Here is a 12,956-nt window from a genome sequence, read left to right on the forward strand (position 1 = left end):
AGGCATAACAGCCTTGATCCCTATGCAATTTCCCTGTTACATCTTTTTTTTACAATGTAAACTAAAGTTATTCTCAAGTCTGTTCTGAAACAGTTGCTTACTGACAACTCCGTCCGTCCATTGATTTCTGGAACTCTTTTAACTCTCTGGTCTTTAGAGAATCCGAGTACATAAAGGACGCTGATGAAGAGAAAGCGTCCCTGCAGAGGTCCATCAGTCTCACCAGTGCCTTACTCACAGAGAAGGATGCCGAGCTGGAGAAGCTGCGGAGTGAGGTAGGGTGCTGTGGGGATGGTCTGCCACGGTGCTGTGGGGCCACCATGATCCGCCCCTCCTCCCGTCCTGAGCCCAACGTCTGTGTTGCAGGTCACAGTGCTCCGGGGAGAGAATGCCTCTGCCAAGTCCCTGCACTCAGTTGTGCAGACCCTGGAGTCTGATAAGGTGAAGCTTGAGCTCAAGGTCAAGAACTTGGAGCTTCAGCTCAAGGAGAACAAGAGGCAGCTCAGCAGCTCCTCAGGTAAAAGGATGCCCGTCCTAAAATGTGTGCCTCCTCCAGTGGGCTTTTCCCACTAGAGGTGCCCCAGCTCTCCCACTGTTGAATCAAACAAGGGCTAGTCACAAGTGTGCTTGGTGTGGAGCCTTCTTGTATGAGGCAGTACATGACAGCTGCCATCATACAAGCAACCATGAGGTCTCAAGTGCAAGGCAACAACAATGGAGAACACTGCATCCTTAAAAATCAGGCACCTGTACCCCATAGGTGGTCATCTTGAGAAAGAACCCTGAAAGGGCAGGGTAGCATCTGTGAGACCCAGTAGTGGCCAGAGAGCAGGCAGGGACTTCCCTGAAAATGAGTGTCCCCTGGCAGCCCATCACTGCAGCAACAAGGAACTGACTTGCAGTGTTTTCCAGTGACCCTCTGATTGTTCTTGTTCTTGTTTTTAAATATAAGGCAATACCGATACCCAGGCAGAAGAGGATGAGAGAGCCCAGGAGAGTCAGGTAACGCTCCTCTATTAGTGCTTCTGTTGCCTTCCTGTCTTCAGAGTCATTGGATATCTTGAGCTCGTGATGCATTCCTAAAGACTGAGTGCTGAAAGTTTAGAATGCATTCAGTAAAAAGTCTTCCAGTGTCTGCTGTCCAGTTTCCCAATCCCCTGACACTGTTACCCACATCTTACCTCTGCAGATTTTGTTTTGTTTTGTTTTAATATACAGCTAGATGTGATATGTGACAGCATGTACCTATAGCTCTAGCACTTGGAAGGCTGAGATGAGATCGTTGGAGCCATGGAGTTTGAGACTAGCCTATGTAACATAGCAAGAGCCCTATCTCTAACACAAACACACACACACTTAAATATACAATCTCCTCTGCTTTAACACCCCCCCCCTTTTTTGATTTTTTGAGACAGGAATTCTCTGTAGCCCTGGAACTTGCTCTGTAGACCAGGCTGACCTTGAACTCACAGAGACACACCTGCCTTTGCCTCCAATTGCTGGGATTAAAGGTCTGTGCCACCACCATCTGGCTCTCCCCCCACCCCCCACTTTTAAAGACAGTTTCTTTCTTTCTTTTTTTTTTTTTTTTTGGTTTTTCGAGACAGGGTTTCTCTGTGGCTTTGGAGCCTGTCCTGGAACTGTCTTGTAGACCAGGCTGGTCTCGAACTCACAGAGATCCGCCCGCCTCTGCCTCCCGAGTGCTGGGATTAAAGGTGTGCACCACCACCGCCCGGTTTAAAGACAGTTTCTTGTAGCCCTAATTGGCCTTGAACTTTTGGTGCTTCTCCTACCCTGCCTCCTAATTGCTGGACCACAAATGTGCAACACCAGCACAGCTGGCTCCCTCTGCAATTTTGTGTGTGTGTGTGTGTTTTAACGTAAGTAATAATAGACCACATAAGTCACTCTGTACTTACTTTTTCTTTAGCTGTATAGTATTCCAGTGTGTGAATGTACCATAATGTAGTCAGTTCCCTTTTAGTGACAGGACACTGTGATTATTCTAAGCTGAGGGTGTATATTATAAACAGTACCTTAAACAGCTAAGCTAACTCAGAATTAACTTTGTCTGTTAGTGTGTCTCACAGGCATAGTACAGAATTAACATTGTTTTCTCTCCTTCTCCCCCCGTTTCCTTTCTGCTTCCATTTGTTTCTGCTGCTGCCGCCAACACTTTTCTTCCCATCAGCAAATGGTTTGTTTTATGCTTCCTTATTTGTGTACACATGTACGTGTGATTGTGTGTATGGTTTCCTTGGCCTTGCAGCAGAGCTCCTAATAGAATGATTTAGAAGATGCAACTTGGAAGACGTGTGGGGTTTGGGGAGATGGCGCAGTGATTAAGAGCAGCAGCTCCTCTGAGAGAAAAACCAGGTTCAGTTTCAAGCACTCACATGGTGATCCACAACATCCTTAGCTTCAATTCCAGGGAATCCAGTGACCCCTCCTGACCACCACATGCACACACATAAAATAATCTAGAATTAAAGAAAGTCAGGTGAGTGGTAATGCACCCAGTACTCAAGAGGCAGAGACAGGGCTGGAGAGATGGCTCAGAGGTTAAGAGCACTGACTGTTCTTCCAAAGGTCCTGAGTTCAATTCCCAGCAACCATATGGTGGCTCACAACCATCTGTAATGGGGTCTGGTGCCCTCTTCTGGCCTGCAGACATACATGGAAGGAATGCTCTATGCATAATAAACAAATAAATATTTAAAAAAAAAAAGGCAGAGACAGGGAGATCTCATTAGTTTGAAGCTAACTACAATGTGAGACCCTGGCTTTTTTTTTTAAAAAAGTAGGGGCTGGAGAGATGGCTAAGAGGTTAAGAGCACTGACTGTTCTTTCAGAGGTCCTGAGTTCAATTCCCAGCAACCACATGGTGGCTCACAACCATCTAGGATGAGATCTGGCGCCCTCTTCTGGCCTACAGGCATACATGCAGACAGAATATTGTATACATAATAAAAATCCTTTTTTAAAAAAAAAGTAAAAAAAAATTAGTTCAAGGCCATCCTCTGCCAAAAAATGAATTAGGCCTTTGTTTTGTTTGTTTCAAATAGGAACTAGCTTGTTTATACTATAAAGGTATACACTATTCCCAATCTACATAGTGATTTTAAAGTCAGCCTGGGATATGTAGCAAGAGAGAGGGAGGAGAGAGAGGAAGTGTGTGTGTGTGTGTGTGTGTGTGTGTGTGTGTGTGTGTATTCAGAGAGAGAAACTTCAGTTTAGAGAAATGAAACCTTTTAGAGGGAAGGATGTTTTGCTTTTAGAGTTCCCTTGGTTCAGAAGGGTGTAAAGTGCTCAGGACCGGCTACCTTCCGACAGTCACTCTATGGTCCCTACTGCCCAGCTGGTCTTGGAACAGATGCCCTTCCCATAGGTCACATGTCTGTCCCATCTCTCCTCCTCTCTGAAGATGCTCTTGTTGAGCAGTCAAGTGACCTGAAGAGAAGCTCCATGTCAGAAAAGTCCTGAGTTGGTTCTAGAATTTAGACAGCTTTTTTGTTAGTTTGTTTGTTTTTTGAGACAGAGTTTCTCAGTAGCTGTGGAGCCTGTCCTGGACTCTGTAGACCAGGCTGGTCTCGAACTCACAGAGATCCGCCTGCCTCTGCCTCCCGAGTGCTGGGATTAAAGGCATACACCACCACCACCCAGCGAATTTAGACAGTTTTAAGGTCTCTTTATTTAGGAATCCAGGAAACGAACCCAGGACCTCATATACCAGACAGAGCTTTGCCACTGAACTGTATTTTCAGTCATGGATTCACACACACACATGCACACTAGAAGGAATAACTAAACCTTGCCTGTGCAGAATTGTAAAATTATGACTGTGCAGCCGGACGGTGGTGGCACACACCTTTAATCTCAGTACTCAGTAGGCAGAGGCAGGTGGATTTCTGTGAGTTTGAGGCCAGCCTGGTCTACAAGAGCTAGTTCCAGGACAGGCTCCAAAGCTATAGAGAAACCCTGTCTCGAGGGGAAAAAAAAAAAAAAAAGAACAAAATTATGACTGTGGACAGTGTGGTGTTTTGTTTTGTTGAAAAATATCAGTGACTTTTCACCAATCCACAGATTCGTGATTTAAGTGTAACGTCATTTGTCTAAATGATATGTGAAATTATCCACCCACAGCTTCAGATTCAGTGACATGAATTTAAAGTGATACACACGCGTGCGTATGCACGCATATACACATACATGTTCCTTAGTAGCAAACACTGAGAGATGGAAAAGGGACGAAAGAAACTTCGTTGCCCCCTTCACCTAGCTATGATCTCATCCCAGTTCCCTGTAGTTCGTCCTGCACCCTCAGCATGCCTATTTCTCAGTGAGACTGGAAAGCACAGACTATAGCAGGCTTTTTATAGTAGTTGGCCCTACTGTGGCACATACTTCTCAACATCTAGACTCCAGCTATATGGCGTTTGCATATCTCACTGCTTTTTTTTTTCTTTTAAAAAATCAGATTGATTTCCTCAATTCAGTAATAGTGGACCTTCAAAGAAAGAATCAAGACCTCAAGATGAAGGTGGAGATGATGTCTGAAGCTGCGCTGAACGGCAACGGGGATGACCTGAACAGCTATGACAGGTATGACAGGGCCGGTCCATCAGAAGAGATCTCCAGCGGCTGTCAGATAAAAAGATCAGTTGTTGCATGACCACTGCCAGGACAAACACCCTACGTCTGGCAAGAGTAACTGAGCACAGCAGTCCCACCTGCTCATTCCATTAGATTCAGTTTGTGTGTGTAAATATTGTACCTGCATGTATATGTGTGCACCCCATGTGTGCCTGGTGCCCTCGGAGGCCAGAAGATGCATCAGATTGTGCTGGGAACTCTGTTTTAATGGCTGAGCCATCTCTTCGGCCTAAACTGCACATTTTAGAAAACTTTGTCCTGCCTTTCCTGGAAACCCTAGATGTGGCTGGCATTAGTCCCTATGTCCTTTTAAATTCTCTGAGTACTGTGACCTCCTGAATTTCTCCTGACCACCTTCCTAATTTTTTATGTTGACATTTGTAGTGATGACCAGGAGAAACAATCCAAGAAGAAACCCCGCCTGTTCTGTGACATTTGTGACTGCTTTGATCTCCATGACACAGAGGACTGCCCCACCCAGACACAGGTGTCAGAAGACCCTCCGCATTCCACGCACCATGGCAGCCGGAGTGAGGAGCGGCCTTACTGTGAGATCTGTGAGATGTTTGGGCACTGGGCAACCAACTGCAACGACGACGAGACCTTCTGAGGCCTGTGGGCTCCGCAGCCAGCAGCTTTTCACCAGCACTGCACGCGCAGCTTGAGGAGAACTCGTTATTTTTTGACCCCTGTCAACAAATCTAAGAAAATATTTTGATCTTCAACACATTACCCTTTCATTTTTCCTCATAAGTTAAAATAATAAATATTTGGTAGGTGGGCTTTTACTTCCATCCTCTTTTTTGGAATTTGAAGATTTCTGACATTGTACCAGGTGCCATTACTCTTTTGTTCCTAGAGAAACATCGTGGGACAAGCTGGACCCTGACAATATCTTATTTAAGAAACTTTAAATTATGCCGTTATTTCTCATATTTGCACTAAAGTATTTCCTGGCTACTTCTGTATATTTAGGTTTTGTTGATGTTGTTGTGCTTTGACACTGGAATGAGCTGCAGACAAAGTGTGCCACTTTGCATTTTCATGTACTCATTTAAATAATTTTAAATATCCAAGCTCTGCACTACCAGCTCTCAGTAGTGCCTTTCTCCAAGCTTGACAATACATAGGGCGTGATTGTAAATCATCAAACAGGTAAAAGGGAGGGGAAAGCCCCAAACTGCTGTGGCGACGTTTATAATCGATATGCTGCACCCACAGACCCAACAGTGGGTTTTCTTTATTGGTTTTACATAATTTCAACCTCTATATATTATATGTATATATATATTTTTAAAGATCTATATTTTGGGAAAAAAGTATATGCAATGTGTCTTCTTTTCAGATTTTTTTACCTTTATGAGAAAGAACACAGCTAAATGGCTCGTCAGCAAGCCTGAGCAGGCCAGAAACAGCAGAGTGGCTTCATGACTGTCCTCCTCTCCGCGTTGTTTCTGAACCGCAGCTGAGTAGCTGGAAGAACTGCTCCAGCTGTTTGGTTTTGTTCCCCTTCTTCTGCAGATAATCCCAGTAGCACACTAAGCCACCCTACAACAGCTAAACTAACTGATCTATAGCTCTCCTTTATATGTCTGTGGGTTTTTTACTGTATTTTTTAATGAATGTACGATGAGAAATTCAACATTAATAATTTTGAATTTTCTTATCACAAAAAGATAAAACGAAGGACCTCAACATACAAAAGAGTTTTATCAGTCAGCCTGAGTCTGTCTTCACTTGAATGTTTTTGAGAATATGTAAAAAGGAATTAAATGTACCGTCATGCGGCATGCATGATAAGAACTTCTGTCATTGTAGATAAGCCTTTGCCTATTCCCTATCCACTGTGCTTGACAAGTGAACATTAAACAAATCTGTTACCAGTTAACATTTTTGGTTAATAAAACTATAGGAATTATTTCACAAAGAAAATATGTAAAGCAGTATTAAAATCTGAGTTATGTATCTAATAAATGGGTTTGTCTGTTTTCCTGCCAGTGGCAGTAAATACGTTCTTGGGATTATTTGTCATGCTGTTTCTTCATTACTTGAAGAAAGCCCTTTAAATTGGGCGGTGGTGGTGCACACGCTTAATCCCAGCACTCGGGAGGCAAAGGCAGATGGATCTCTGTGAGTTTGAGACCAGCCTGGTCTACAAAGTGAGTTTCAGAACAGCCAGGGCCACACAGAGAAACTCTGTCTTGGGAAGGAAAAAAAAGCCCTTTAGATCCAAAGGCAATCCTTTGCCCCCCACACCACCACTGAGTCACAATGATAGCTCCAAAAAAAGCTCTTTCCACTTCAATAAAACAACTTGTTAAACAGCTATAAGAAATGGGTGTGTCCAGCTGGACCATTGGGAGGCAGAGACAGAAGGGTTATCCTTGGCTACATAACAACTTGGAGGCCAGCCCAAGCTACATAACACACTGTATAAAAAGAGAGAGAAACAAACCTCGCATGTCCTGGGTGTTAGGCCTTGGAAGTATTGATGGAGTGGCCTATAAGAATGTCAGCAGGAACTATATAGTTCAGTGTCGTAGTGTTTGCCCAACAGGTGCAAAGACCTGGGTTCAATTAGCACCACCACACACATATGCACAAAGCCAGCAGCAACTTCTGAGGTTTGTGGATTTGGACATTGTTTGGGAATGGTATGGCTTGCTTGGGAATGATGCTGCCAGTTATTGAAACAAGAAAAGACACAGAGCTGGGTATGGTGGCAAATACCTAATCCCTGCATTGAGAAGGAGGCAGGAGGATCACAAGTTCAAGTCTTCCTTGGCCATATAGCAAGTTTGAGACTAACCCGGGACACAGGAGAGAGAACCTGTCTGGAAAGAAGCTAGAGAGAGAGTTCAGTCAGGAAGTGCGTTTGATCCCAGGATCCACAGAGGTGAGCTTGGTGACTCACATTTGCCATATTAGTGGAGAAGACAGGCTGGCCCTGAGCGGCTAGATGACAGCTGACCTGACCTACTTAGCAAGTGAAAGAATTTTACAAAGGTGGATGGTACCTTAAGAATGACACCTGAGCTGTCCTCTGAGCATGCACAGCACCTGCGTGTGCACACACATAAATACCCAGCGCTAGGAGGCTTTGATCTCTGTAAGGTACCACTGTTAACCAGAAGGCAGGATGCTACACATTCAGGTAATATAGTGGATTTTGCAGATTGGAGAGAGACAGGTTTGAGCCCCAGGCATTTTATAGTAAAAGTGCAGCTGACAGATGGGTCACTAGACAAACTCATGGGTGTGCATTTCAATGAGGAACCCCATCTGCAGAGCTTCGGGAACACCTGTCTTTTGAACAGTCGCTGTCAACTCTGTAGAACTCTGGCCGGGCGGTGGTGGCACACGCCTTTAATCCTAGCACTCGGGAGGCTGAGGCAGGCGGATCTCTGTGAGTTTGAGACCAGCCTGGTCTACAGAGCTAGTTCTAGGACAGGCTCCAAAGCCACAGAGAAACCCTGTCTCGAAAAACCAAAAAAAAAAAAAACCTCTGTAGAACTCTTGTAAAGCCAAGGCTTTCCCCCCTTCCATAATGGGATTAATCCCAAAATATCCCAGCAGTGTCTGGTGTGAAAGCATTCACTCAGCCAAACCTTTGTTCATAGTCAAATCTACAGAAAGCTAGGCCCCCACAATTTTTTTTTTTGTTTTTTTTTTTGTTTTTGTTTTTTGTTTTTTGTTTTTCGAGACAGGGTTTCTCTGTAGCTTTGGTGCCCGTCTTGTAGACCAGGCTGGCCTCGAACTCCCAGAGATCCGCCTGCCTCTGCCTCCCGAGTGCTGGGATTAAAGGCGTGCGCCACCATCGCCCGGCTGCCCCCACAATTCTTATTGACAAGAAAAGGACCCTGAGCAGGAGGTATTGAGCGGGGGAGACAGCATATCTACCCTTACTGATAAAGAGGTCTGGGTGTCCCTAAAAGCTCCAACAACCAACTCAGGAGAGTGTAACCTACTGGCCTTAGTTCTGCCCGAACAAGCTATTAAAGTATGTACTTACCTTCACCTTTCATTTGGCACAAGGTCTTAGTCTAGGAAATTAACTATATTTACCTTTACCTTTAATACAGAAAAAAAGGGCTGGAGAGATGGCTCAGAGGTTAAGAGAACTGACTGCTGTTCCAGAGGTCCTGAGTTCAATTCCCAGCAATCACATGATGGCTCACAACCATCTGTACTGAGATCTAGTGCCCAGAACACTATAGATATATTAAATAAATTAAAAAATATATATAGAAAAAAAGAAGCTTGAGTTGCTAAACCAGCCCCAGCGAAAGGAATTCTTTCTCACCTGTATCAACAGATACAGCAACCTGATGCTTAGCAGCGAGGGGGGGAGGTTGCGGGAGGGGGAGCAGCATCCTAATCCTCCCGGTATTTACAGGGGAACTTCACAGCCATGTCCCTTTTGATTTTTTTTTTTTTCGAGACAGGGTTTCTCTATGGCTTTGGAGCCTGTCCTGGAACTAACTCTGTAGACCAGGCTGGTCTCGAACTCAGAGATCCGCCTGCCTCTGCCTCCCAAGTGCTGGAATTAAAGGCATGCACCACCACCACCCAGCCCCATGTCCCTTTTGAGACATAAGGTGTCTACTTTGTCAGTCTGCATACATCTTGTTAACCCTAAGAAATGCATGCTTGGTACCACTGTTACCGCCTATGGAATGGCTGTCTCTGTGGGTATATAAACTGGAAACCTTGTGGGACTGCGGGGAACACTGAAGAGGAATCAACAAGAAAGCACTGGAGAGGGCATAGAAAGAATGGGATGGCCGGGCGGTGGTGGCGCACGCCTTTAATCCCAGCACTCGGGAGGCAGAGGCAGGCGGATCTCTGTGAGTTCGAGACCAGGCTGGTCTACAAGAGCTAGTTCCAGGACAGGCTCCAAAGCCACAGAGAAATTCTGTCTTGAAAAAAAAAACCAGCCGGGCGGTGGTGGCGCACGCCTTTAATCCCAGCACTCGGGAGGCAGAGGCAGGCGGATCTCTGTGAGTTCGAGACCAGGCTGGTCTACAAGAGCTAGTTCCAGGACAGGCTCCAAAGCCACAGAGAAATTCTGTCTTGAAAAAAAAAACCAGCCGGGCGGTGGTGGCGCACGCCTTTAATCCCAGCACTCGGGAGGCAGAGGCAGGCGGATCTCTGTGAGTTCGAGACCAGCCTGGTCTACAAGAGCTAGTTCCAGGACAGGCTCCAAAGCCACAGAGAAACCCTGTCTCGAAAAACCAAAAAAAAAAAAAAGAAAGAAAGAAAAGAAAGAAAGAATGGGATGTGATAAAAAGACTTACGGGAATTAATTTATTTACCCTCAGACCTTTTTGTCAGTTTTCACCTTCTATAATGGTCCTAAATCCTGAGAGGTTTACAGGGGCTGATACCCGAACATTAATCTCAATAACATGCTATCCTGACTGAGGTCAGCAGATTGCCACAAGTTCAAGGCCAGCCTGGTCTATATGATGAGACCCTGTCTCAAGGTGGAGGCGGGAGGTACAAAGATTGAAAACGGCTCCAACCCAACAGAGGGAGAGTATCCTAGAAGATTGATCACACAACCTCTTGGAAGAATACTGGGCTTCCAAGTGACTTCATGAAACACCATCAAACTATTCTGTTCACACCAGAACATGAGAGACACATTTTTTCCCTGTTGGTGGAGGTTTCTGTCTGCCCGGTCCCACAATAAACACACAGAAACTATATTATTTGCAATATTGTCTGGCTAACTCTTTTTTTCAAAATAAATGCAAAATTTAATGAAAATGGGTACAAAGTGGCTGGAAAGGAACAGAAACAAGTCAATGGGTGGAGGAGTAAATGGATTAACAACTGGAGTGGTTTTAGAGATGCATGGTAAGGTAATAGACAAGCAAGCTGGCTTTCCTGGGATGCTTACCCCGTATGAGCCCCAGACAAGGGGAGTCCACACATACACACACACACCACATACAGGGCCAGTTTGTATAACCACAAGGCGCCTGGATTCAGGCCACCCAGCATGAGGGAGAACACACACCTTGGTTACAGCTGCTTGATGGCTGTTGGGTTTTTTTTCTTAGTGCTGGGGAGAGAAATCAGTCCCCAATCATGCTAGGCAAGTTGTCTAGCAATGAGTCACATGTCTAGCTAAGTGGCCTAGGTTGGCCTTGAACTTTTGATTCTCCTGGCTCAGTCTCCTCTGAGTGCCTAGGATTTGTCATGATTATTAACAGGATCTTTTTTCTCTCAGAAGTCCAGGTCTGAACCTTAACGTAAACGGTGACTCTACCACAACACGAAAGGCTCAAGGGAAACGCAACAGCAAATGTCAGCATGATCCTATGACAGTCCCATGAAGTCAACAAACGACAGGGAAGAGGAGGGAGTCCCAGCTGTACACAGGGGTCACAGCCTCAAGGGGCAAGCTTCATGTTTTTCTTGCACACCAAGGATTAATTTAACCTCAGCTAAAGCTAACGAAATTTCACACATCAGGGAAAAAGCTTGGCATGGTTGACGGGATCCATGGGGAACAACTTAGACCCTAGAAAATTCAAGTCAAGTCTCCCCAGGGATGCCAGCAAGCTTGGGGCCAAAAGGTGGGCCCTGACCATAACAGCATTCCAGCATGCCCGATTTGGGCTGCTGCGCTGCAGGTGGCAGAGGTAGGACTTGGTGGCTCCAGCGTCCCCAGCATGGACTCCGAGTCAGCAGGGGACCCGCTGGGCCATCCTAGTCTCGAAACAGATTGGCGAGAGGCCGCTCTGAAGGTCAGGCTGAACCTAAGTGAATACACCTTCCTAAGAGGAGCGGCTGGCCTGCAGTTCACCTCTGCCTCAGACACGAAGCCCAACATCAGTTCTGCCATGACCAGAGGTGGACTAGCTGTGAAGCTCACAAGGCTTCCAAGGCCTGAGGTGAATGTTAGGTTCTTTTGCTTAAAACAGCTTCTCTAAATAGTTTGAGAGTCCAGCCTTGTAGCCACGATCCACCCTGGTCACGGAGGATCTTTTCCTTAGAGCATCGACAAATGTTATTGTCCTGCTGTGTGGAGCCTCTCACAGCACAGCGGCCTTTGGGGAGGGGTCTCAGTGCACTCACACCAACCTTCCCCTCCAGCTCACTCTGAATGAGCCATCATCTCACGACAGGAAGAAGCCAGACTGGTCCTGGATGAACAAAGGCAGGCCTGGCAGGAAGCGGGAATGGTGGAGGTGTAAAGACCTGAATGCAGCATGAGTCAGTGTGGTCCCCTCAGACTCTCAGTGGGAGGCCCACCGGGTGATCAGCTCCTTGGGATGCAGTCTGTCTTTCTGGGGACACCAACACTGAGGACCATAGTTTTCACCCCATTTTAAACCCCAAGGTTTGCAAACCATCAGGAGTAACTCTTGTTTTTTTTTTTTTTTTTTTTTTTTTTTGGTTTTTCGAGACAGGGTTTCTCTGTGGCTTTGGAGCCTGTCCTGGAACTAGCTCTGTAGACCAGGCTGGTCTCGAACTCACAGAGATCCGCCTGCCTCTGCCTCCCGAGTGCTGGGATTAAAGGCGTGCGCCACCATCGCCCGGCTGTTTTGTTTTTTGAGACAGGGATTTTTTGCAGTTTTGAAGCCTAACCAGGCTGGTCTCGAACTGACAGAGATCTGCCTGCCTCTGCCTCTCGAGTGCTAGGATTAAAGACGTGTGCCACCACCACTGCCTGGCAAACTCCATTAGTCCATGGAGGACAGAAGAAGGCATAAGAGGACATGGAACTGGGGTTACACAAAGCTGTGAGCTGCCATAAGGGTGCTGGAAACTCAAATCTGGTTCCCTGGAAGAGCAGCAAGTTCTCTTGACTGCTAAGCCATTTCTCTATTTTTTTTTTCCCGAGACAGGGTTTCTCTGTGGCTTTGGAGCCTGTCCTGGAACTAGCTCTTGTAGACCAGGCTGCCCTCGAACTCACAGAGATCTGTGCTAAGATTACGCCACTTTTAACACTAGACTGGGTGTGGTAATACACTTTGTAGTTTAGCCTCAATCGCCATTTTACAACAGTATTGTAAACGCAAAGACAAATAACAGCTAATTCTTTTTTTTTTTTTGTTCTGCCGAAGAGGGCACCAATCTAATTACATGATGCTTGTGAGCCACCATGCAGTTGCTGGGAATCAAACTCAGGTCCTCTTTTTTTTTTTTTTTTTTTTATTTTCGAGACAGGGTTTCTTTTGGTTCCTGTCCTGGAACTAGCTCTTGTAAACCAGGCTGGCCTCGAACTCACAGAGATCCGCCTGCCTCTGCCTCCCGAGTGCTGGAATTAAAGGCGTGCGCCACCACTG

At 45.9% G+C, this 12,956-nt stretch overlaps 1 protein-coding gene across 4 annotated transcripts in view; it reads left to right on the forward strand.

Moving 5' to 3' along the window:
- Window positions 1-6,661, forward strand: part of Clip1 (CAP-Gly domain containing linker protein 1) — a 104,887-nt gene extending 98,226 nt beyond the window's left edge. For all 4 annotated transcript variants that reach the window (XM_057765884.1, XM_057765885.1, XM_057765883.1 and 1 more), the window contains 5 exons: window positions 158-275; window positions 367-517; window positions 953-1,002; window positions 4,478-4,602; window positions 5,038-6,661. In XM_057765884.1, the coding sequence (XP_057621867.1) occupies window positions 158-275; window positions 367-517; window positions 953-1,002; window positions 4,478-4,602; window positions 5,038-5,263 (670 nt within the window). In that variant the 3' untranslated portion in view covers window positions 5,264-6,661. The remainder of the gene's footprint in view (window positions 1-157; window positions 276-366; window positions 518-952; window positions 1,003-4,477; window positions 4,603-5,037) is intronic.
- The last annotated feature ends 6,295 nt before the right edge of the window (window positions 6,662-12,956 follow it).

This window comes from Chionomys nivalis, chromosome 3 (genome assembly GCF_950005125.1).
Source record: "Chionomys nivalis chromosome 3, mChiNiv1.1, whole genome shotgun sequence".
NCBI lineage: Eukaryota > Metazoa > Chordata > Mammalia > Rodentia > Cricetidae > Chionomys > Chionomys nivalis.